At 51.9% G+C, this 19,938-nt stretch overlaps 6 protein-coding genes across 6 annotated transcripts; 1 reads left to right on the plus strand and 5 right to left on the minus strand.

The window, feature by feature from the left end:
- Positions 1–129: 129 nt before the first annotated feature.
- On the minus strand, positions 130–1,625 carry GGS23DRAFT_90492 (DNA glycosylase). Its single transcript, XM_051521386.1, has one exon. The coding sequence runs from the start codon at positions 1,371–1,373 to the stop codon at positions 327–329; it is 1,047 nt and encodes a 348-aa protein (XP_051371437.1). The 5' UTR covers positions 1,374–1,625; the 3' UTR covers positions 130–326.
- An 894-nt stretch (positions 1,626–2,519) lies between these two features.
- GGS23DRAFT_571562 (cytochrome c1) lies at positions 2,520–4,138 on the minus strand. Its single transcript, XM_051516584.1, has 4 exons — positions 3,927–4,138; positions 3,592–3,734; positions 3,376–3,438; positions 2,520–3,319 (listed from the first exon to the last, which is right to left on the minus strand). Exons 1-4 carry the CDS (start codon positions 3,999–4,001, stop codon positions 2,644–2,646), a joined length of 957 nt encoding a protein of 318 aa, XP_051371438.1. The 5' UTR covers positions 4,002–4,138; the 3' UTR covers positions 2,520–2,643.
- Positions 4,139–4,502: 364 nt separating this feature from the next.
- On the minus strand, positions 4,503–6,750 carry GGS23DRAFT_571574 (uncharacterized protein). Its single transcript, XM_051516585.1, has 4 exons — positions 6,292–6,750; positions 6,016–6,151; positions 5,055–5,957; positions 4,503–4,978 (listed from the first exon to the last, which is right to left on the minus strand). The coding sequence occupies exons 2-4, from the start codon at positions 6,149–6,151 to the stop codon at positions 4,818–4,820; spliced, it is 1,200 nt and encodes a 399-aa protein (XP_051371439.1). The 5' UTR covers positions 6,292–6,750; the 3' UTR covers positions 4,503–4,817.
- GGS23DRAFT_90432 (FAR-17a/AIG1-like protein) lies at positions 6,586–8,460 on the minus strand. Its single transcript, XM_051521384.1, has 3 exons — positions 8,256–8,460; positions 7,443–8,196; positions 6,586–7,365 (listed from the first exon to the last, which is right to left on the minus strand). The coding sequence occupies exons 2-3, from the start codon at positions 7,973–7,975 to the stop codon at positions 7,179–7,181; spliced, it is 720 nt and encodes a 239-aa protein (XP_051371440.1). The 5' UTR covers positions 7,976–8,196; positions 8,256–8,460; the 3' UTR covers positions 6,586–7,178.
- A 155-nt stretch (positions 8,461–8,615) lies between these two features.
- Positions 8,616–11,194, minus strand: GGS23DRAFT_90475 (uncharacterized protein). The gene is made up of 2 exons (XM_051521385.1): positions 10,869–11,194; positions 8,616–10,817 (listed from the first exon to the last, which is right to left on the minus strand). Exons 1-2 carry the CDS (start codon positions 10,933–10,935, stop codon positions 9,013–9,015), a joined length of 1,872 nt encoding a protein of 623 aa, XP_051371441.1. The 5' UTR covers positions 10,936–11,194; the 3' UTR covers positions 8,616–9,012.
- Positions 11,195–13,752: 2,558 nt separating this feature from the next.
- Positions 13,753–17,101, plus strand: GGS23DRAFT_571605 (uncharacterized protein). The gene is made up of 8 exons (XM_051516586.1): positions 13,753–14,470; positions 14,529–14,582; positions 14,687–15,613; positions 15,688–15,715; positions 15,765–15,770; positions 15,828–15,855; positions 15,927–16,031; positions 16,086–17,101. Exons 1-8 carry the CDS (start codon positions 14,409–14,411, stop codon positions 17,045–17,047), a joined length of 2,172 nt encoding a protein of 723 aa, XP_051371442.1. The 5' UTR covers positions 13,753–14,408; the 3' UTR covers positions 17,048–17,101.
- The last annotated feature ends 2,837 nt before the right edge of the window (positions 17,102–19,938 follow it).

Here is a 19,938-nt window from a genome sequence, read left to right on the forward strand (position 1 = left end):
CCTCCCTACCCAGGTAAGATGGATCCGTAAATGGGTCCAATATAAGATCTACCGATATTACTTACCTGCTGGCCTATCTCGGAGGCCGCCTCATGCTAAGCTCTTCTAAGCTCGACGATAGCAACGACAAGACTACTTTAGCCTAGATAACCACAACACCAAAGGGAACGCCGTCATTGTAATCATAACGATATTGCTCGCTAGCTACTCGCAGGGGTCTCCTTCTCTACCAGCTTCTGTCCTCATATCGTCTACCACCTGCCTTCCTATGCTACACCCTTCCCTAATATGCAAAAGCTAGCCCCTGCGGAGCGCGCATGCGTTGGCTAATTACCTGTCTTCTCGACGATCCGAAGCTCGCCAGAGTCATCGTACGAGACCCGGCCGTCGTCGACCGCTCTGCGGAGGGTTTCCGGCAACACATCCCTCTCGCCCGTCCGTGGGTCCCAGACCCAGCCCTCCCGCATCCATAACCATCGGAGACACGCCCGGAGCTCCTTGTCCTCAGGCAAAACCCGCATCCACTCTGGCTGGAACTCCCCTTCGCGCCCCTTGCCCTTCCAGTCCTCCGCGAGACCGAGCAGGACGTCCCGGCAGAAGATCCTCCAACTGTCGATAATGTATCTACCCTGCGTCATATGGCCGACCTCCCAGGCCGACGACGACGGTCGAGCGCCGTCCGCCTCCGAAGTCTCACCGGGTCGGGCGTTGACTCCTTCGTCTAGTCTAGGATAATTCTTCACCTCGTACCGAACGCCGGCTCGAGGTGGGTCTACCCTCCAGGTGCGTGCATACCTCTGGATGGCAGCGGCGCGAACCCTGGCGAGGCCGAGGTGCTTGATCATGGACACTATGTCGTCCGCATCCGCGTTTTCTAGGTCATGTGGGCTTGGATATCTCAGCATGAGCTCCCGGAATACCGGTATGGCCTGCGTTCCCTTTGTGCGTATGAGGAAAGTTACGGCCACGAGAAGACGGAAAGGGTCGGCAGCGAGCTCCTCCTGAACCAGGCCAAATGTCGGGGCATCTAGACGCGGGAAGGGGGTACATGGAACCGTGCCCCGTGGAGGGCGCGAAGCTTTTTCTTTTGGTGGACTAGTCGGGGTGGGGAGGGTAGCAAAGTAGGGCGATTTCGCTTTACACTTGGGTGCCCAGCTCTGAGGCTGTATTGGAGCACACGAGTCATCTTGCTCGCGTTGTTTTTCCTCGGCCTTCCCTAGGGCGTCTCTCTGCTGCGCGGCGCCGACGCCGGAATCAGCTACCTTGCCCAGTTGCGCCGGCGCCGGCTTGGAATTCTGCAACGGCGTTATAACCTTAGACCCGGAGGGCGAGCAAGGTCGAATGTCGTCCAGGGTATTACCAAGCCCACCCATAGACACCTGGCCGTCTATGAGCGGCAACTTTTTAAATGGTTACCGGCATGGCTAGAAGGGTTATACCCGTAACTGGGGGGTGGATCGGGAGCAGCAATGTTGGCGATATCACCTTCGTTTCGGCGACCTGTAATGACTGCGCCAAGAATTGGTCTCTCAATAGAAGCTCGAGGTTCTAAAGGCCTCGCATTGGGATTTTCTCTGGGAGTGCTCGCTTTCTTCGCAAGCTTCCTGTCGGCTTTGGAGAGGATTGGTGGCTGACCCGATGATTGGCCCCGAGGCGCAGCCCAAAATGGGGATTTCTTGCCTCTACGTGCACTTGTATGGCCGAGAGACTGCGGAAGGATGGCGTCGAGAAAGGCAAACGTATCTTGATCATCCGAGGCTTCGTTGTAGGACGCTATCTCCCTCTCCATGCTCGCGCGGCTGAGCATCGGACACCATTTCTCGACGTGTAGATGGAAGAAGGTAGAAGGCGACCACTTCAGCTTGTTCTGTCAGATTTTAGTTGATCCAGCTGTTGTTGTTCTGTGTTACTGGATTTTTGGTTGAAAAAAAAAAAAAGGCCAGGGGCATTCCAAAGAGGTACCTAACATACCTGTACCTTAAGTACCTAACCTCGTAACTTGAACAGACCCCCCGCATACCCATACTCCGTCCCATCCACCCCTACATACCCGAGGTACCTACTAGCTTGGCCTTCCATTCCCTAACGCAAAAGCCCTTCCCATCTTCCTCACGTTTGTTACAGGGGCAAACGTAGACGTCGCCGCCTACACTCTCCCCATCCAGACATGCTTAACACACGCAAGGCTTTATATACCTACCTACCTACCTACCTACCTACCTCTGTCTTCTACTCGACGAAATTATACCTCCCCGAGTACCTCCCGAGGGGCTCTCACAAGCACGCGTAGTTCCGCCCTTAGCCAAGAGCGTACCGTGGGTTCGCGTATCCCTAGCCTGCTCGCCTCACCAGATTCCTCCTAGAGGAACGAGGATGTCGAAATCTCGCAACTACCCGGGACCCAACCAGGCACCTAGACAGTAGGCATCCCGCGAGCACGTCCTTCTGAGCACTCCGGGGCAACACCCGAAAACGTCTAACATTTATGAACTGGATATACACTCTATCAGGCGACCAGTCCCCCCGCTCCAGCCCCCTGAGGCATCCGGTCTCTTTCCCCCCCTTATGCCGTGACAGTAGTAGCGATGTAGTAGCATATAGTTATACATGCAAAAGTGGGCCTGCTCGTCTTCTCCTTTTTTTTTATAAGCGAATGACGTTAGACACCTTTGGTGGGTCGTAGGCGATCTTCCTCGCCTTGACCGTCGCCCACTTGTATCGTTTGACCCATATGCTCAGGGCCAGGAGGACCGTGGTGACGGTTATAACCTTCATGCCCATGCGCTTGCGATCGTCCATCTCCGGCTCCGCCGCCCAGTTGAGGAATTCCACCACGTCCTTAGCCATTTGCGACGTGGATGCCGGTGTCTCGTCCTCGTATTCCACGAGTCCATCGTAAAGGACGCGGGCCATGGCAATACCGGTGCCCGGGAAGTAGGGGTTGAAGTTGAGACCAGCGCCGACCTGGGCGCCCGCCGGAGGCTCATCGGGATACCCGGTCAGCAGGCTGAAGATGTAGTCGCAGCCGCCGTGCCGTGCCTTGACAATCAAGCTGAGATCGGGGGGGAGTGCGCCGTTGTTGGCGGCCCGCGCAGCCTCATCGTTTTTGTAGGGAGCCGGGATGTAATCCGACAGCTTGCCGGGCCGCTTCTCGATATCACCCTGGTCGTTCGGTTCGGTGTCATACTCGTTCTCCTCCGCCAGGGCCCTCGCCTCGTCTGCAGTCAAGACAGTTCCGACGAGCGCTCGGTAGGGAACCCGGCTGAGCGAGTGGCATGCCGCGCAGACTTCCTGGTAAACCTGAAAACCTCGGCGGAGTCTGAAATATCTGTGAGAAATAATGGGCGCGAGAAGAGAGAGAGAGGCTGCGCTTACGCCTGGTGATCGAAGGACTTCAGCCATTGCTGGTGCACCCATGGGTATTTAGGAGGGTGTAGGCTGGGCCGGTACGTTAGCTTTGTCGTGGGGAAGAGAGTGATGCCGGATCTATTTCGTCACAGGAAAATCGAAATCTATCGGATGGAGGAGCACCACCGGTCGACATCCCCCCGGCCCCCCCCCCCCCTCAATCATGGCACAATTCGAACTCACCCTTCTTCGGCAGGCGTCATGGCATGGGCGGTAGAGCCATAGAGATGATAATACCAGGCCACGGACCCGATAGCGACAGCGGTGGAGGCGACAGTAGCGACGTTCAGCTTAGCGGGGGATTCGGCGGACGTCGAGATAGACCTCTACGTGGATGAGACGGTTAGTTAGACGCACAGCTTCGCGCCCACTCCGCATAGCGAGATACACATCTGTAGAGAGGGAGAGGCAGGGAGAGAGAGGCAGAAACCGGCGTCGTCGAAGCCACAGAAGCCGACGGGCAAGGCCGATGGAGCTCGGAGCGCTGTCAGCCCACCGGGCGGCCGGCACGGACGTACCTTGGCATAGGCTGTCGCGCCATTTCTAGCGGCGTTGATAATGCGCGGAGAGCGCAGGCAGGATCTTGCCAACATGGAGGGCGAGCTCTCTACTCGACCGTAGGAAGTTGCCGCTATACGGTTGACAAGTCAATGGGAGGGTTGGGGAGATTTCGTCGTGGAGAGCGGAGATCGAACCAGGCCAAACCGGTGGTGGGAAGGGAAAAAAGTGCTCAGGCCTTGAAGCAATTGGAAATAGGTGCATCCTATTGGCCGAGGTTACCTCGCCCGCGGGACGCTTCGCGTGGCCGTCCACGTGACTCGCGTTATTCCCAAGTACTGGTAATCGATAAGGTACCACTCGTCAGCTAAGACAAGTATATGCATGGGAAGTACCGAGTAGCAGGCACCTGGGTTAGGAGGTACCTACCTCCTAGGTACATACTATGGTCTATACTATAAGGTGTAGGTACCTATGCATGCTCGAAATCGTACGGTGCATAATACATGATTCCATCCCATACGTTCCACCATAGGTGCCTTCATTTAGCGTCTCCACGAATTGCATAGGAGGTACCTGGAAGTTAGGTTAGGAAGTACCTACCTCCTAGGAGGTAGGTACCTGAGGCGGGTACCTCAAGTGACCGCAGCAGACGTCAGCTGGTGCGGCTGAAGGGGAAGCTGGTAACCCCTCCATCCCGCCTTGCCCTCGTACGGCGTCCGTAGTGCACACATGTTTCCATCCCCTCGCTGCCACTTTTCCTTCTTTTTGGGATATCTCCCATTCTCTGCAAACCACCTCAACTGTATTGTACACGGCAAGAGAAAATAACAACAAGCCTAGCGTCGCCTCCCCTCCTTTCGCCTCTCCTTTTTCAAACGCTACAAAATCCCGCCATCTAACCGTTTCTGCTACTCGTGGCCATTGGCTTGCGCTATTTCCCGCCGCTCCTTCACAGCGTTGGCGAGGTTGGCCAGGACTGATACTGTATCCTCCCATCCGATGCATGCGTCTGTGATGCTAACACCGTACTGGAGTCCAGCCTTGCCTTCCTTTGGCACCTTCTGACTGCCTATCAAGCGGAGAAGGGGCCCGCAGTCAGCATATCGGATCGACTTCCTAAGCGGTGGGGACCTTCGGTTTCCTACCTTCGCTGATGTGGCTTTCGATCATGACGCCCATGATGCCCGTCTCGCCTTTGGAGATTTGCTCTGCCAACTCGGCGGCGACCTTGGGCTGATTTCTGTGATTCTTCAACGAGTTGCCATGGCTGCAATCCACCATGAGCCGCTGCCGCAAACCCGCCTTCGCCAAGGACGCTTTGGCATCTGCGATGCTCTTCGCATCGTAGTTGGTGCCACGGCTTCCGCCCCGGAGGATGACGTAGCAATCCTCGTTGCCGACGGTGCCGACTATGGCTACGACCCCGGGCTTGGTAACGGAGAGGAAGTGATGCGGGTGTCTGACGGCGCCGATTGCGTCGATGGCGACGCTCAGCGTCCCGTCAGTGCCGTTCTTGAAGCCTACCGGGAACGATAGGCCGCTAGCTAGCTCTCGATGCAGTTGGCTCTCCGTTGTCCTGGCGCCCACCGCGCCGGCCGAGAGAACATCTGCTAAGAACTGCGGCGAGATCGTATCTAGCATCTCGCTGGCAATCGGCATCCCCCTGTCGGTCAGGTCGACGAAGAGCTGCCTCGACATGCGCAAGCCCTTGGTGATGTTGAAGCTGTTATCGATATCAGGGTCGTTGATCAGGCCTTTCCAGCCCACCGTCGTCCTCGGCTTCTCGAGATAAGCTCGCATGACAATGAGCAGCTCGTCTTTGTGCTTTTCTTTTTCCTGCAATAGCATATCGCAGTATTCGAGGGCCGACTTCGGGTCGTGGATGGAGCAGGGACCGATGATGACGAGAAGCCTCTGTTTGTCATCGGTACCGTTGACTACGGACACCACCTCCTCGCGGCTCTCGAGCACCGTCTTCCTCGATCCGGCGGTCTGGGGGATTTCGTGTTGGAGGAGATCCGGAGGCATCAGCGGATTGCAACCGCGGACTGGGAACAGGTCAGCACAGGGGGGTGATTTACCTACGTCTCGGAGGCGGACACCTACTTCTCCAATCTTCGCAAGCGGTCCTGTTGCCCACATCCTTGTTCTCGATGTAGAAATTCTTCGCACGAGTCAGCTTTGCGAGCCCGGCCTTCTCGGGATACCGGATAAATCGAGGTGTCTGTGTGCTTACGGGCATGGCGGGCAAATCCGAGTACTCTTGTATCCCGCGAGATATATAGTTAGCGACGGATAAGTCCACTGCGGACAGACTCGGCAGAAACGCAACAGGCTGGTAGGTAGAGGGGACCAGGCGCTTGATTGTGGGAGTATGACTGTTGTGCGGGTGTGCGGGTGTGTGTGTGGTTTTTTTTTTTTTTTTCTCCGGCGAGAGAGTTGGACCTCGAAGCTGCGGGATCTACTCATAAGAAATGCAAGAAACCACAAGATGCGCCCACTAGCATTAGGCCAACGAAAGAGTCATGGTGGGGGTGGGACGATTGGGACGAATAGCGAGATTGCGTTTTCGATTACTTGGGTACATATGCGACTTGCATACGTACCAAGGTAGGTAACTCCTCGCTTCGCTCCGATGGCCGATGGAGGGGCAGTGCCAGGGGGGGGGAGGAGGGCGGCGGCTTGCTTGGCAGGGGTCCAAGGCGAACTGACATGTGTATATACATATACACCTGTATATATAACTCTCTATATATAGGCATATATGTGTGTGTGGCTGGACCGTCAAGTTTGACGGACGGCCCACCGACGGCAACGTAACAATGGGTAGCAAATCTGAGAGGTACGTACTCTGATAGATTCCGAGGGCTGCAATATCTCGCCTGCTTCTACTTATTCTATCCTCTGCCACGGGACCGGATTGCATACGGACATGCGCCCAGGAGACTCAGGAGACTCGACGTCAGAGCAAGCGGGTAACAGCAGCACACACGGGACCCAGAACTAGGGAATTTATGCCTATCTCGACGAGCTTGCTCAAAGGAACACGGGATAAAGGCGCGAGAATTGTCGGGTTTCCCATCTATACAAAGCTGCTTTGACGGGGCCGCCGTTGGCTCCCGAGGGTATCTCCGCTAACAAGCTGCCCGTCTCCCACGGCGGGCCCAAGGATAGGTGAGATTACGACTTGCTATCCTAGCTAGACAACCTAGCATGCGTAGCGGTCTGGAAGCAGGGCGTAACAAAGCCGGCCGTTGTCACGTCGGGATTTATTCGCTTTTGGGTCGGATTCCTACGGGATCGGCGACCGCTTCCTCCTTGAACTTCTCGATGCCGTTGACCTTGCCATACGTCCATTTCAGGATCATCGTACTCCCAGTCATCACGGATGCGGAGAAAGCAAAGAGCAGGGCGCGCTGCCACGTGCTCAAGATGCCAAAAATAGGATAAGGATACCTTTCCGAGAAGGGGGTTGAGAATTAGTGGAAAGATGCCGGCATGCGGGGCGGGTTCGGCGGAGCAGTTGAACTCACCATCCATTGCGAGAGAAGCAGTATTCGACCCAGAGCCAGTATGAAAATGCCAAGACCTCGCTCAGGGCCAACGCAGGGTAGCCGCGGATCGTCCACGGCGGACTGAGAAGGAGGAGATCGACGGCTAGAAACAGGGCCGGCGCGGCGTGGAACCCGAAATCGGGAAGAAAGTCGAGCTGAACCTCAGGCGGGAAAAGGAGGCTTTTGTCGATGGCGTAGATCCCCCAGTACAGGATGCTAATCAATACCTCCAGCGGTGCCGAGCACACGGAGAGTATGTTCTTGAGCTGAAACAGGCGCGGAGAGAGCGTCGCGTCCGCCAAAGCCCCGACGGAAAAAGTGCACAACGCGAGTGACAGGCCGATGATGGTGAGGAACTGGTAGTGCCCGCCGAAAGAAGCTGACATCGGAGTGTCCCACGTGTAGAGGAACCTGAACGAGGCGAGGAAAGACGCGACCCCTGCGAGATGGAGAAGCAGGGAAAGCTGTCTCGATGGAGACGCGAGCCTCTGTAGCGGATGGTGACGGGCCATCTTGAGGGTGTAAAATGAAACCCGGCGCGGCGCGGCTTAATGGTCGTGCGTAGGCTCAGTATCAATTAGGCGAGTGAGTAGAGATTATATGGCTTCGGAGGGTGGCGGGATTTTGTTTTTATTTTGTATGTTTCTTTTTCCTGGGGGCGCGTGGAACAATTAATATCGTGAAGTACTACGCAGTATGGGACTCGGAGCTCCCCCCTCGAAAGTAGGTATATCTAATACATAAGTTAACATCGTCTCTAGCTCGTAAGGTCATGGAAGACAGGTTACCTACGAATGCCTCTATACTTAAGGCGTATGGAGATACCTACCTAGACCTAGATCATTTAACGTCTTGACGGGTTGGCATATATGTAGGTAGGTATAAGGTGATAGGTATGTAGGATACATACAGGCGGCCTTACGAAGTAGGTACCTCGTTATATAGATAGGTACCTGCCTGTACAGGGCAGGTCGGCCCCGGACGTCCCGGCCCCAACCTGCCACCTCGTGCCTGAAAACTGACCCGAGGTTGACGTTGTGCTTCTAGGTAATCAAGTCACATGCGTTGTATGACGTCACCGACTAACACTGTTGTTATTTATTCCTCCCCCTTGTAAAATGGCGATGTACGCCATTTTAGACCTACTTATCTGCGTAAATAATCGGAATATTTTTGTATATAAAAAATACTTCGAATCCTAACACGAGGTGCCCATGAGCACAGATCAACATATACAATAAAGCTGGTACGACGCTGGCGCGGACTACATTGGACGGGGTGAGCGAGCTTTGCAATCGCCATGTAGTTGAGACGCCTACACGTATAGCGTTGTTTCGATGGCTCTGGTGTGCCTGCGTTGGGCAGGCAAGGTATCGGTGAAATGAAGCGGGTATGGACATTCGGGCGGTTACAACATCATCACCTCTCGAGTAGTATCACTACTGATGCTGCCCCCCCCCCCTCCCCCCTCTGTAGTTAGCGTGACATACTATATCTACAACGAGACCGGGCCGGGCCGAGGCACTGCCGCCGAACAAGGCTAGGGCACCTAGATTATATCGATATTCAGAATCTTGATGTCCTCTTCGGGTTTCTCCTTGTAGGTCCGCACGTTCTCTATCTTATGGACCACGTCGAGGCCCTGCACCGCCCGTCCGAATATCGTATGCTTGTTATCCAGCCATGGCGTCTTTTCCGTGGTGATGAAGAATTGGCTGCCGTTCGTGTTGGGGCCTGCGTTTGCCATGCTGACCGTATAGGGCTTGTCGTGTTTGAGGGTGCTGAACTCGTCCTCAAACTCCTTACCCCATATACTCTCGCCACCGGTCCCATCGCCCAGGGGATCGCCGCCTTGGATCATGAACTTTCGAATCACCCGATGGAAAATTGTGTTGTTGTAGTAGCCACGCTTGCAATGCGTCACGAAGTTCTCAACTGCCTTTGGCGCAGCATCGGGGAAGAGACGGATGTGGATATCACCGAACGTTGTGTGGAGGACGGCCGCCGTGCCCGTCTCCGCACTCTTCTTCTGCGCCGCCGCCTTGGGATTCAGCATAGTCGGCCTCTCGTTTTGGACGTCTCGCTCGGACCGAGAGATCTCCTCGTCGTTTGTAAACATGTAAAAACGAGCCTTCCCCACGGCTGTCGAGAATAGGATTGGATCTCTCGCTTCCGATTCCTGCAGGAGAGGGTTGCTCGAAGCGGCCATCGCAACGGTTGTGACTCCTTTCTTTTGGGGCTGGCCTTGGTACATGGCGAGGTTGACCGGACGGACGTGCTCGTCTTTCCCATACACCTTGACGACCCTATTCGTCAGAGTATTTAACACTTTGACGCCAAGCATGGAGCCATATAGGATAAAGTGGCCCGACTCGTCGAAGATGACATTGGCCTTGTCCCGGAGAGAGGTGGATTCGATTTCGCGTTCCGCAGCAAGCCTCCTCCCAAAGTCGACATCGTCGAGCTTCTGCATAGCCGTCCCCGCTCGTTGCATCTCCTCTATGACCTCCAGCGACTCGTCGTAGGTTCGATATAGCTTTGCCGACGCAAACTCGAAGACTCGAATCCTGCGGTCGGGCATGGAGAAGGCGACGAACTGGTGGCCGGAGGGCGATATGCTCATGGAGACGGGCGTCGATTTTGCCTTCTTGAATTCGAACAGGTTGGTGGAGCTCTTATATTGGAAGACGTTATCCGGCTTCTCGTAGTTGGCGCTCGGCGACCAGTACTCAAGCATCCCATTGTCGTCGGCGGACACCACGCAGTCATAGGCGTCGTTGAAGGCCATTACGGATACGGGGCTTCTGTGGAGGCCCTTGATGGAATGTATCGGAGTTTGAGTTTCTCCTCGCCCGTCGTAGACATAAATCAGTGGCTTCGAATAGTCGGAAACGGCTAGGAGGGGGAGCGAAGCACCACGTTTATGCACCCAACAGACACACTTGGGCGGATAGTCGAGGGTGAGCATGGCGAGGAGATCAAAGGTGACGACATCGAAGATCTTGATAGTTTTGTCAGCCCCGGCCGTCGCGAAGCTTCGGCCATCATGGCTAGTTGACACCGACCGTACTTCGCCCTGGTGGGCCTTAAATTCCTTGACGAAATCAATTCCTTGCGCAGCCTTCTTCCAGAACTTGACGACTCCATCGGCAGAGGTGGTGATGAGGAAATCGGACCGCGTCACATTTACGAAGGATAGCTGCTCCTTGTGCATGAGAGACTTGGAATAGCGCGCAGATTTAGGCAAGGCGTCGATGTAGAGTTTTTCGTGCGGTAGAACACGTCGTTTCTTCTTGGGAGCGGCGGTGGTGGAGGGCAATTGGGGTCCCATGTCATCCTCATCGGAGGAGCTGTCTGTGGCTGGTCAGCAGATGTGAAATCGATACGAGAGTCCGGGTTTCGCACCATCGTGATTATTGCCCGCGAAATCAGCGTGGCTTCTCTTGTTATTGTTGTTGTTTACCTGGTCCATTTTCTAGAGGTGATGGCGCATAGCTCACGATTACAGCTCCTAACGGGTGTAGCGATAATTTGGCAGGCGAACGACCGATATAACTGCAGGCCCAGAGGAGGTTTGTCAGATGAAGGATGTTCTTAGTAAGCCTGCCTTAGGTAGCCTGCCTCGTAGTAAAGTTGGTGTTGGGGCAACAGGTCCAGTGGGAGACGGTGGAGCCACAGATAATACGAAGATTTTTAGCACTATTAATTCACACCTCTACATTGGCCTTGACAAAGCCAATATATATATATACCTAAATTGAAAAAGGAAGAAAGCCCCGGGGGCATATATCATACAATTCCGCGGGAGTTCTTGGCGGGACATTTGACAGTCCGTCGGGTGGCTGTTTTTATACCTACCTAAATACCTGCCTGTTCGGTATGGCCAATCAGCCACAGTCTTGAGTAGATTTCTTTGCTGTGCCTTTTTAATTCCTTGACAAGACTGACAAGAACAGCACTCCTCCCTTTTTACAATTTCTGAGACTGGACTGATCAGTGGAACAACGAATCTGACTCTCTCATAAGTACTTCCCTCCACAGCCAAAGGGGTACTGATCGGGAAAAGCCTTCCCAAGTCCTATGGCCTGCGGGCCTCCGGCGCTACACCTCCTAAATGCCCAGCTCTGGAATCTGGCCTCTCACCGCCCTACTACCACACTCTCCGCATGCTCCTACTTAGGCACCCTCTGATCAGAGGGATTCCAAGTGTGTGTATTGTGCGTGTGTGGCTGCCACCTCTTTAATAAGACAGCTTAGCAGCATTGTATCGATTAGAATATGCGTCTGTTTAGGCTATTGACATTGAAGTACGCTCATGGCCTTCAGACAACTCATCAACATAAGCCGAAGGGAGGGGAGTACCTGGATAAACACTCCCGGACGCGTTCGACCACATCACCTAGGTTCCCTGGTGGCCTCCCGCGTATTGTAGGAGTTGCGGTGTTGGTGCCAGAGACTGCAAGTGCTGCCAAGTTCAGGTTCGTATACAAGCTTGAAATAAATCCTCGGCATTGACCATGGGTGAGATAGAAAAGTGCCTCAAGGTCGAGACCTGTAAAGCTAAAGGCCGCGTCAATCCTGAGATCCACGATGCGGGTGGTATCTATTCGCAGGATTCCGGGGAACAGGGGATTAGCCAGCGCGGCGGCAAGATCGTTTGGACGGAGAGTAGGAATTCCACAATACAAATGTTACCTGATAATGGTCGAAAGTATTGCGGGACAAGAATTTGAGGTATTAGTGATCGGATAGGATTAATATAGGTACCGTAGATAGCTGTCCCATGCCTGATGCGGCTCAGATCATATAATATTGTAATCGACAAAATTTGTTCAATGTAAGTTGCAGCGCCCGGGGGTGAAGCTGACGACGGAGTTGTTGACGTATAATGAAGCATGTAGCTATGTCAACTTGAGGAAGTTCTTCTCTCAAGTGTAGGCTAATAGTCTCGAAGGGTCGTAGTATAGCTAATTCTAGGAGTATCAACCCGCGAGCCATTGATCCAGCCGTGCTTTAGGTCATGCCACTCAGAGTTAATCTTGCCAAATTCTCATGGAGAAGTTGCGGCTTCAGCATCACCCTCGTTGTCAGAAGCGAAAGAAAAACAAAAAGAAAAACTTTTCCTTGAATCACTGTTCCGAGTCGCTGGGAGAGTGCATGTTAAGCTCCAAAAGTCAAGGCATTCGCTGGCTTCCAGGTTCTGAGAGCAGAGAACAGCTTCCAGATTCGGTCTCCGATGATAGAGCTGTTAGATGATGCCCAGGGGTCTGACTCTTGCCACATCAGAAGTCTCCTGTCTCCTAGCTGGGCTTCTTTAGCATCTATCTGCAAAGAATGGCAGCTTTTTATTGAGAAGAGAAACCCCCATCGCCTCGAGTTACAGGTATCTTGCCTGGATGAATTTCCACGTATAGTCATTCTGCAGAGAGAGCTCGTTCATCGTATTCAGCTCCATACTGATCCACGAAGACATGCATGCCGATGTTGTGAATGGAATTGCCTCTGAAGCCAAGAGGCGGATCTCTGCAGGTAGAAACACCCGGGTTATGGCCCTTGTTTTTGTCGAGTTGCGGAGTACTGTTCCGTGCCTGGCGTCTGGTAATGCTGCACCTGTTAGCCGTGGTGGTAGAGGGCTGGTGTTTGGTGGCGAAAGAGAACGGTGATTTTAAGATGTAAAAAAGATTAATGAATGACATCTTCAGATTGCCCAGAAAACCACTAGACTTTTTTTTTTTCCAATCAGGTTATAAACCGTTGCGGGCGTCCTTCTGCGAAATGTGAAGAAGCTTGGTAAAAAAAATACCCGTAAATAATACCTACGTGTATGGAGAATGTAGTGCATAAAGAGTATTATGCTGGTTTTTAATTTTACGTGTACTATATACCGTGCCTAGCTGAGCGCATAAATTAGCTAGGCACCCCCGCCTGGGTTGTCAAACCCTGTTATCGGGTATGTGCTGCAGTGTCGTTGTCTTATCTGCGTAAGAGCGGGGTAAAACTCGGTAGGTACCCACCGTGTGCCTGTGAGGTACGAACATACCTACACATCCAAACCTCCTCGTAGGGGTCATTAGGTACCGAAAATACACCTCGAGGCACCCGGAGGAGGTAGGTACCTATCTCAACCACCTAAGGCATCTGCCGGTATCATTGCAGAACTCCACTCAGGGAGCCGCCCGGCCAGTTGTGCTGGGGTTTGCACCTACGTATATAGATAGGTATATACCTACGCAGGTAGGTACCTCCCTAGATAGGCGCTACAGGGTTATCTCCCCCCCCCCCCCGGGCTCGGTTCTAGGGTCGACTCGAGAGCTTCCGGGCTTTGTTGCACCCCCGGAATATACCTACCTATAAATCTCTGCTTACCGTCCGCTAGGCACTCGCTTAGCGTTACATACAGGTAGGTTGGGTGGGTACGGAGTACATACCTACGTACATGCTTCTCCCCCTTGTCGCTCTGCCGGCCTTATCTTGTATTCCATCAAGCTGGAGAGATAGATATAGTCTCGGTCTCCCCAAACCATCTACCAAGCCTGCCTGCCTACCTGCCTACCTCTCTCGTCCTCGACGAAGAAAGATAGACAAGGTCGACGAGCCACAGCCATACCTACATATCGCAGACGGCAACCGATTGGCACGCCCCTCCCCTCCTGTTCCCTCGTCACCCTCGTTGAGTAGGTACCTAACCTCGTTGCCGACCGAGGACGAGCGACGTCGTCGCATCATCATACCCAGTCCGTCAGCTTACCACTACCCGCTCGCCGTCTTCGTCTTCTATCGGTATTGGCCACCGTATAACAACCCATCCGCCTAACTGTTGCCTCTCGAGCTGAGAGTCCTGCATGTCGAATATGCGCCACAGTCACCGTTGGGACGAGGGATATTGTGCTCTTACAATTTCCCACACTTAGGCCGTCTGTTGCCAGTGAGAGTCGCCGGCGTATAATGCCACGCCCGAAAAAGCCCGGCGCACCGGAACCGAAACGGCGGAGTCGAAATGGATGCTGGTATGTGACGCATAGCCACTCCCATCCGCCCTGCCCCGGTCGAGCTAACCCTGCCAAGGCCGTGTAAGAACCGCAAGATCAAGTGTGGAGAGGAGCGCCCCAGTTGCTTGAAGTACGCCAACCATCTATTCATCTCCTTTCCACCCCAGACGCCCCATCCTCTCCAGCGGGACCGTCCCAGCTAACCCGTGTTTGCCATTGCCGTCATTTTGAAAGCTGCCAAAAAACAGGCGAGACATGTGACTACAGCATCCGTCTAAACTGGGAGGGCCGGAGAGGAAAGCGGCCCGAGCCCGAGATCGCCGACTTCGGCCGGGAAGTCCTACCAACACCCTTACCCGCTAAGGGCTTCAAGCTAGTCCACCAGCATCCTCTGTCTGATGCGCCCGGAGGCCGGAGGCTCGAACCCTTGACTGGCCCGGCAAGCCAGCCCAGGGTCGAGCGCAGTGGGGCAATGCTTCTTCAGACCGCGGTGTCCTTAGGAAACCCGTCCTCGGTGTCGCCATCTACGAACGTCGCCGATGTAGAGTTCTCCCAACCCGCTCGCAAACGCGCCAAGTTGAAGTCGGCCATTCACTCGCCCGACTCGAAACCTGTACACCTGGCTAGCCACAGGCATAACTCCGCAGCTAGTTCGACCCTGGATTCAAGCGTTGAATCTTTCAGGTTCACCATCGGCTCCGGTCTGTCAGCCAGCTCGCCACTGACCCCCACCACCTCTTCCACCTACAGCGACGATGACCATCGTCACACAAGTCGAAGGCTTTCCGTCAATTCTCTCTTATCGGCACCCCCGGGCCCTTTGTTTTTCCAGGATGAACATGCTACCCGAGCGAGGGCCGGTCTACCGCCGATAGACACTCGAGCACGTTTGCCGACGGAAACGGCCTACTACGGTATTGATCGAGGCTTTCCCGATCATGATATGGGGAAGAATGACGACATGAATTCCATTAGCGGATCGTCGCCGCTACTCCAACGCGAATTTATAGACGCGCCCTTCGAGGAAACTAATGACTATGTGGTCTGGAACGAGTTCGGGTTTGGAGTAGAGACCAATGAGCTCAGCAGTGAAGAGGGTGGATATTATTCCAAACCTGTGTCGATATGCATCCCCTGCAGCCTCGAGCCACTCCCGTCGAGGTAAGTATACCTGATCCATTCTGACGAGGGCTATACATATAATGGCGTACATATTAATGTCATATCTTTCTCAGGCTCCTTGAGAACCCGATGAACCTTCTTGTGAGTAGACCCGTCCTAGAATGTCCCAGTGGTGTCTAATCATCGGTAGTATTTCGTAAGTATTTGCCTTCGAATCGAATGCCGAAACCTGCCGCTCACCATCGATGGCCAGCATCATTTCTTGAATCATACCGCTCGGGGTAAGCCAGCATCTTAATCCCCTTTGAAGTCGGGTTTAATATTTTCTACTAACCTCGTTTAATCCTGCAAGTTCTTGTTCCCTATGATGATCCTCACGCCAACCCCTTTCGCACCATCCTCCCCCAGATGGCCGTGAAGAACGACAACTTGTTGGCGCTGCTGCTTGCGTACTCAGGTAAGAAGGCAGTCTTTCCTGATTAGCGCACGCCTGCTTAAACTACCCCGATAGCCTCACATAGGGCACGTGTTCTTAATCACCCAGAGCCCTCGATAAGGATCGCTTTCTGGGTAGACGGCACATTTCCCGCGCTTCGGCGCGCCTTAGACGACCCGGACAAAAACTTCTCAAATGCGAATCTTGCAACGGCTATCATGTTGGCCTCCCTTGAGATAATTTCCCCGAAGATATTTGGGTGCGATATTCCGTGGCAGAAACACCTGGGGCTTGCTAGAGAACTTATCACCGCACGCCCGGGTGGCCTTCGTGGACTGCAGTCTAACTTCCGCAACGACCCGGTGTGCTCGTTTCTCTGGAGTTGGGCAGCTTATCTCGACGTCATAGGGAGTCTGAGCGGGGGCCCCAAAGAGTCCTCGTCGGCCTGGATATTCGACTACGAAGTAGACGATATCCTCGACGGCTATGACGAGATTGACTGTATCATGGGCTTCACCACGCGATGCGTGTATCTTCTGGCCAAGATTGCTGACCTAGCTAGGAAATGCGATGCGGAGCGCATTAGAGACGACCCCGATGAGAAATACGAGTGGGAGCCGAGCGTGGATATCAACGACCAAGCTTCCAAGCTCGAGACAGCCGTCAAGGAGAGCATGCTCCAGTCCCCCGTGCCCTGTAAGCACATCCACAAGAAAGGGGACGTGGAGAAGTGGGATAGGCGTGAGATGGAAGCGACTAACGAGGCCTTTCATTGGGCTGGGCTTGTACATCTCTACCGGAGAATCATGGGGAAGGCGTCCGAAGATGGCAGCGTCCAGATGGCCGTGCAAAGGATCGTCGACTGTCTCGGTCGTATCCGACCAGGTGGGACGGCGGAGTCGTGCCTGTTGTTTCCTATGTTTACCGCGGGATGCGATGCCAAGGACGAGGGGCAGAGACGGCTCATTCTTACGAGATTCAAGACCGCCGAGAATCACGGGATGACTCAGGCACGTTCTCGCACTCTACCTACCTAAACCGCCCCCCTTCTTCTAACAGGTCTTCCCTTCAGATACATAACGCGCGCCGACTGATGCAAAAGGTCTGGGAGACGCAAAGACCTTGGGAGACGTTGGTAAGCACGGAATTTATTGGATGATGTTCCCAGCAAACCGGGTCATATCATGGTAGTGCCTATGACCGGACCCTCTTCCAGATGGCGACAGCACGACACCCCGCCGCAGTGAACAGTGGAATGTTTTTGAGTAACTATCGCTTCGCACGAGGACACGCACTAAATACAAGTCCTATAGCTAGCTACTCCTGGATTCGGTTGGCACGCTGAGAGCACCTGTGGCGGAATCATTCTTGTATAAGGACTTACCTGATAATCACAACTACCCACCGGTCTAGCACTCGCGGTGCGGGGTTTGGTAGACGGTGCTGTCCCTCAACCCCCGCACGGGGCTGGATTTCGGAGAGGATGTTGAACGCCCACTTTCCCCGACGAGAAGGCCCATCGTGAGGTTCGGCACTCTTAGGTCAGGATAGAAAATCGCGCGAGGATTTCTTGAGGTTACGGTTACATTTACGGCTACACTGGAAAGGAGAGACAACCTAATCCTGCTATGAACGACGAAATTCCTCAATTATCTATAACTTTCGGCTACATTTGACCTTACTTAGATTTGATTTCAACCTATTTATTTTCACGCTTCTATCTCGTGCTCCTTTTCTCCTTTTCTTAAGCGCACAACTACTAGATCAGCGGCCATCCAAAACTTGAAAGAAGAAAATAACCTAAAGCTCTGTGGAGTTGTGCTCATATGATCCTTTGCATCTAGAAAACCCTAAACCCAGCTGTACCGTCTCAGACTATTAGTATTTGTCCAGTTAGGGTTCCTAATCTAATAGGCGAAATACTTACCATAAAGGCAGGGGTCTATCGAGAATAGGTATGTCTTTAATAACTATACAGTATCTATATTACTATAAGTATATATTTAATTTACGTATTTTATTTCATAATGAGTACATAATTAATTAATATTGTAGTAGTGCGGTGGATCTAGGCTCCGTAGCCTTTTAGATATGTATTTATCCTATCTGGAAGATAGTTATAATACGTTAAACTCCCTGTTATGCTGATTAATGAACAGGAGCAGCGTGGGCACGCTGACGGAGGCACGAAACAAGGACTGCCCAACTGCCAACAACTGGCCCAGTGCCGATCAACCAAGATCATAGCTGTAAACAGCTGTAATCGGTTGATCGGCCAGCTGAAACGGCAGCTGGGAAAGGGAACTAGAAAAGGGCAACGAGGATCGCGAGAAAAGACATAGCAAGAAACGAGTGAATGGCTGTAGGTCGTGATGTCTACAGGTCTAAGTCTAGCTGATGAAAATATGAGTGCGCGACCCATATAAATAGACATCGAAAAGGCTACGTGGCCTAGATCCACCGCACCACTACATTAATTGCAGGGTTAAATACCTCTATAAATACCGCTGTAAATACCCTTGTAAAGGGGTGTCATTTAGAGGAAACTTTATTTTTATTAGCTGAAAGTTCATATACGCTGTTTTAATTAGTTAAAAGTTCATACAATCTATTTAAAAGAAATGCATCTAAAAAACTACAGTATACGCATCTATCTATTTACCTACGTATTTAATCTTATTTCCTACCTATTTTAATCCGGTTCATATTATAGTGGTGCGGTAAGACATGCCCTCTTAATATATTACGTGATATACTACGATAGGCCTTATGCCTATATAGAGTAACTATAGCTCCCGTAAGTACGGGATATAGGATACTTATTATTTAGTTTATTACCTAGCTAGATTACTATCTTTGCTATTTTTTTGCTTTAATTAAAGATTCGTTTTTGCCATTGGATTCGTCGTTTTCCGATTAATATATATATCTTAGTTATAGGCGCTTAAGTTACTTCGTCGTACCGTTATAACCGAATAAATAACTTTTACGTTTTGCTTCTTTTCTTCCCTTACCTCTTATACCTTCGGGCTAGCGACTATTATATCTCTACGATTAAAGGATATAGCTAAGATACGATAATTATATTAAATTCCTTACCTTTCGATTAATATAGCGATATTAATTTCATTTATCCTAGACCATCGTACGTATTATAATCTTCGATAGAATATACTTTCGAGTAAACCTATCCGGGTCTTTAGTATCGCGTACGCTTTACTCCTTCTTAGTAGCGATTACCTTATAACTTTTTCGATCCCTTAACCTTTAATCTACGGAATTTCTATTACGTTATTAGGATTTAAAGGATACCGATCGCTATCGGCGCCGCTATTTAACCCGCGAAGTAGCCCGCGTTTTACGTTAAATAAAATATCCCGCTTTATAGTTATTTATTAACTATAAGGAGGTACGTATAAGCCTAGGAACTTTTATAACGATACTATTATTATTAGGATAATACCTAGCCCTTAATACTTATAACGCTAATAAACTATCGATACTACGATATAATACGACGACTAAACCGCGTTTATACCGATTAAGATATCCCTCGTATAGTTATTTATTTACTATACGGAGGAACCCGTAAAACCTAAGAAAACTTTCGTCGTAATACTACCGCTACTAGGGATCGCATTTAGCCCTCGATATTAACCGCTTCTTCGAACCGCTAATAATATAGTATATCTCGTACGAATAAATAAAGCTTATAACGATTAGGGTAGCCCCTTTATAATTATTTACCTACTATATAAACTAAACGTATAAGCGCCTTAGTATAAATTACGATAACTTATACGACCCGCTACTCCTTTATTAATACTAAAGGCGGATAAAGGCTAATAGTAATTATACCTTAACCGACCTTACGATAGCTTCTTTTTCCTTCTAAACCTATTAATCGATATAAACTAAATATATAGAT

The sequence above is a fragment of the Durotheca rogersii genome (assembly GCF_024521655.1).
Source record: "Durotheca rogersii strain YMJ 92031201 chromosome Unknown GGS23scaffold_12, whole genome shotgun sequence".
NCBI lineage: Eukaryota > Fungi > Ascomycota > Sordariomycetes > Xylariales > Xylariaceae > Durotheca > Durotheca rogersii.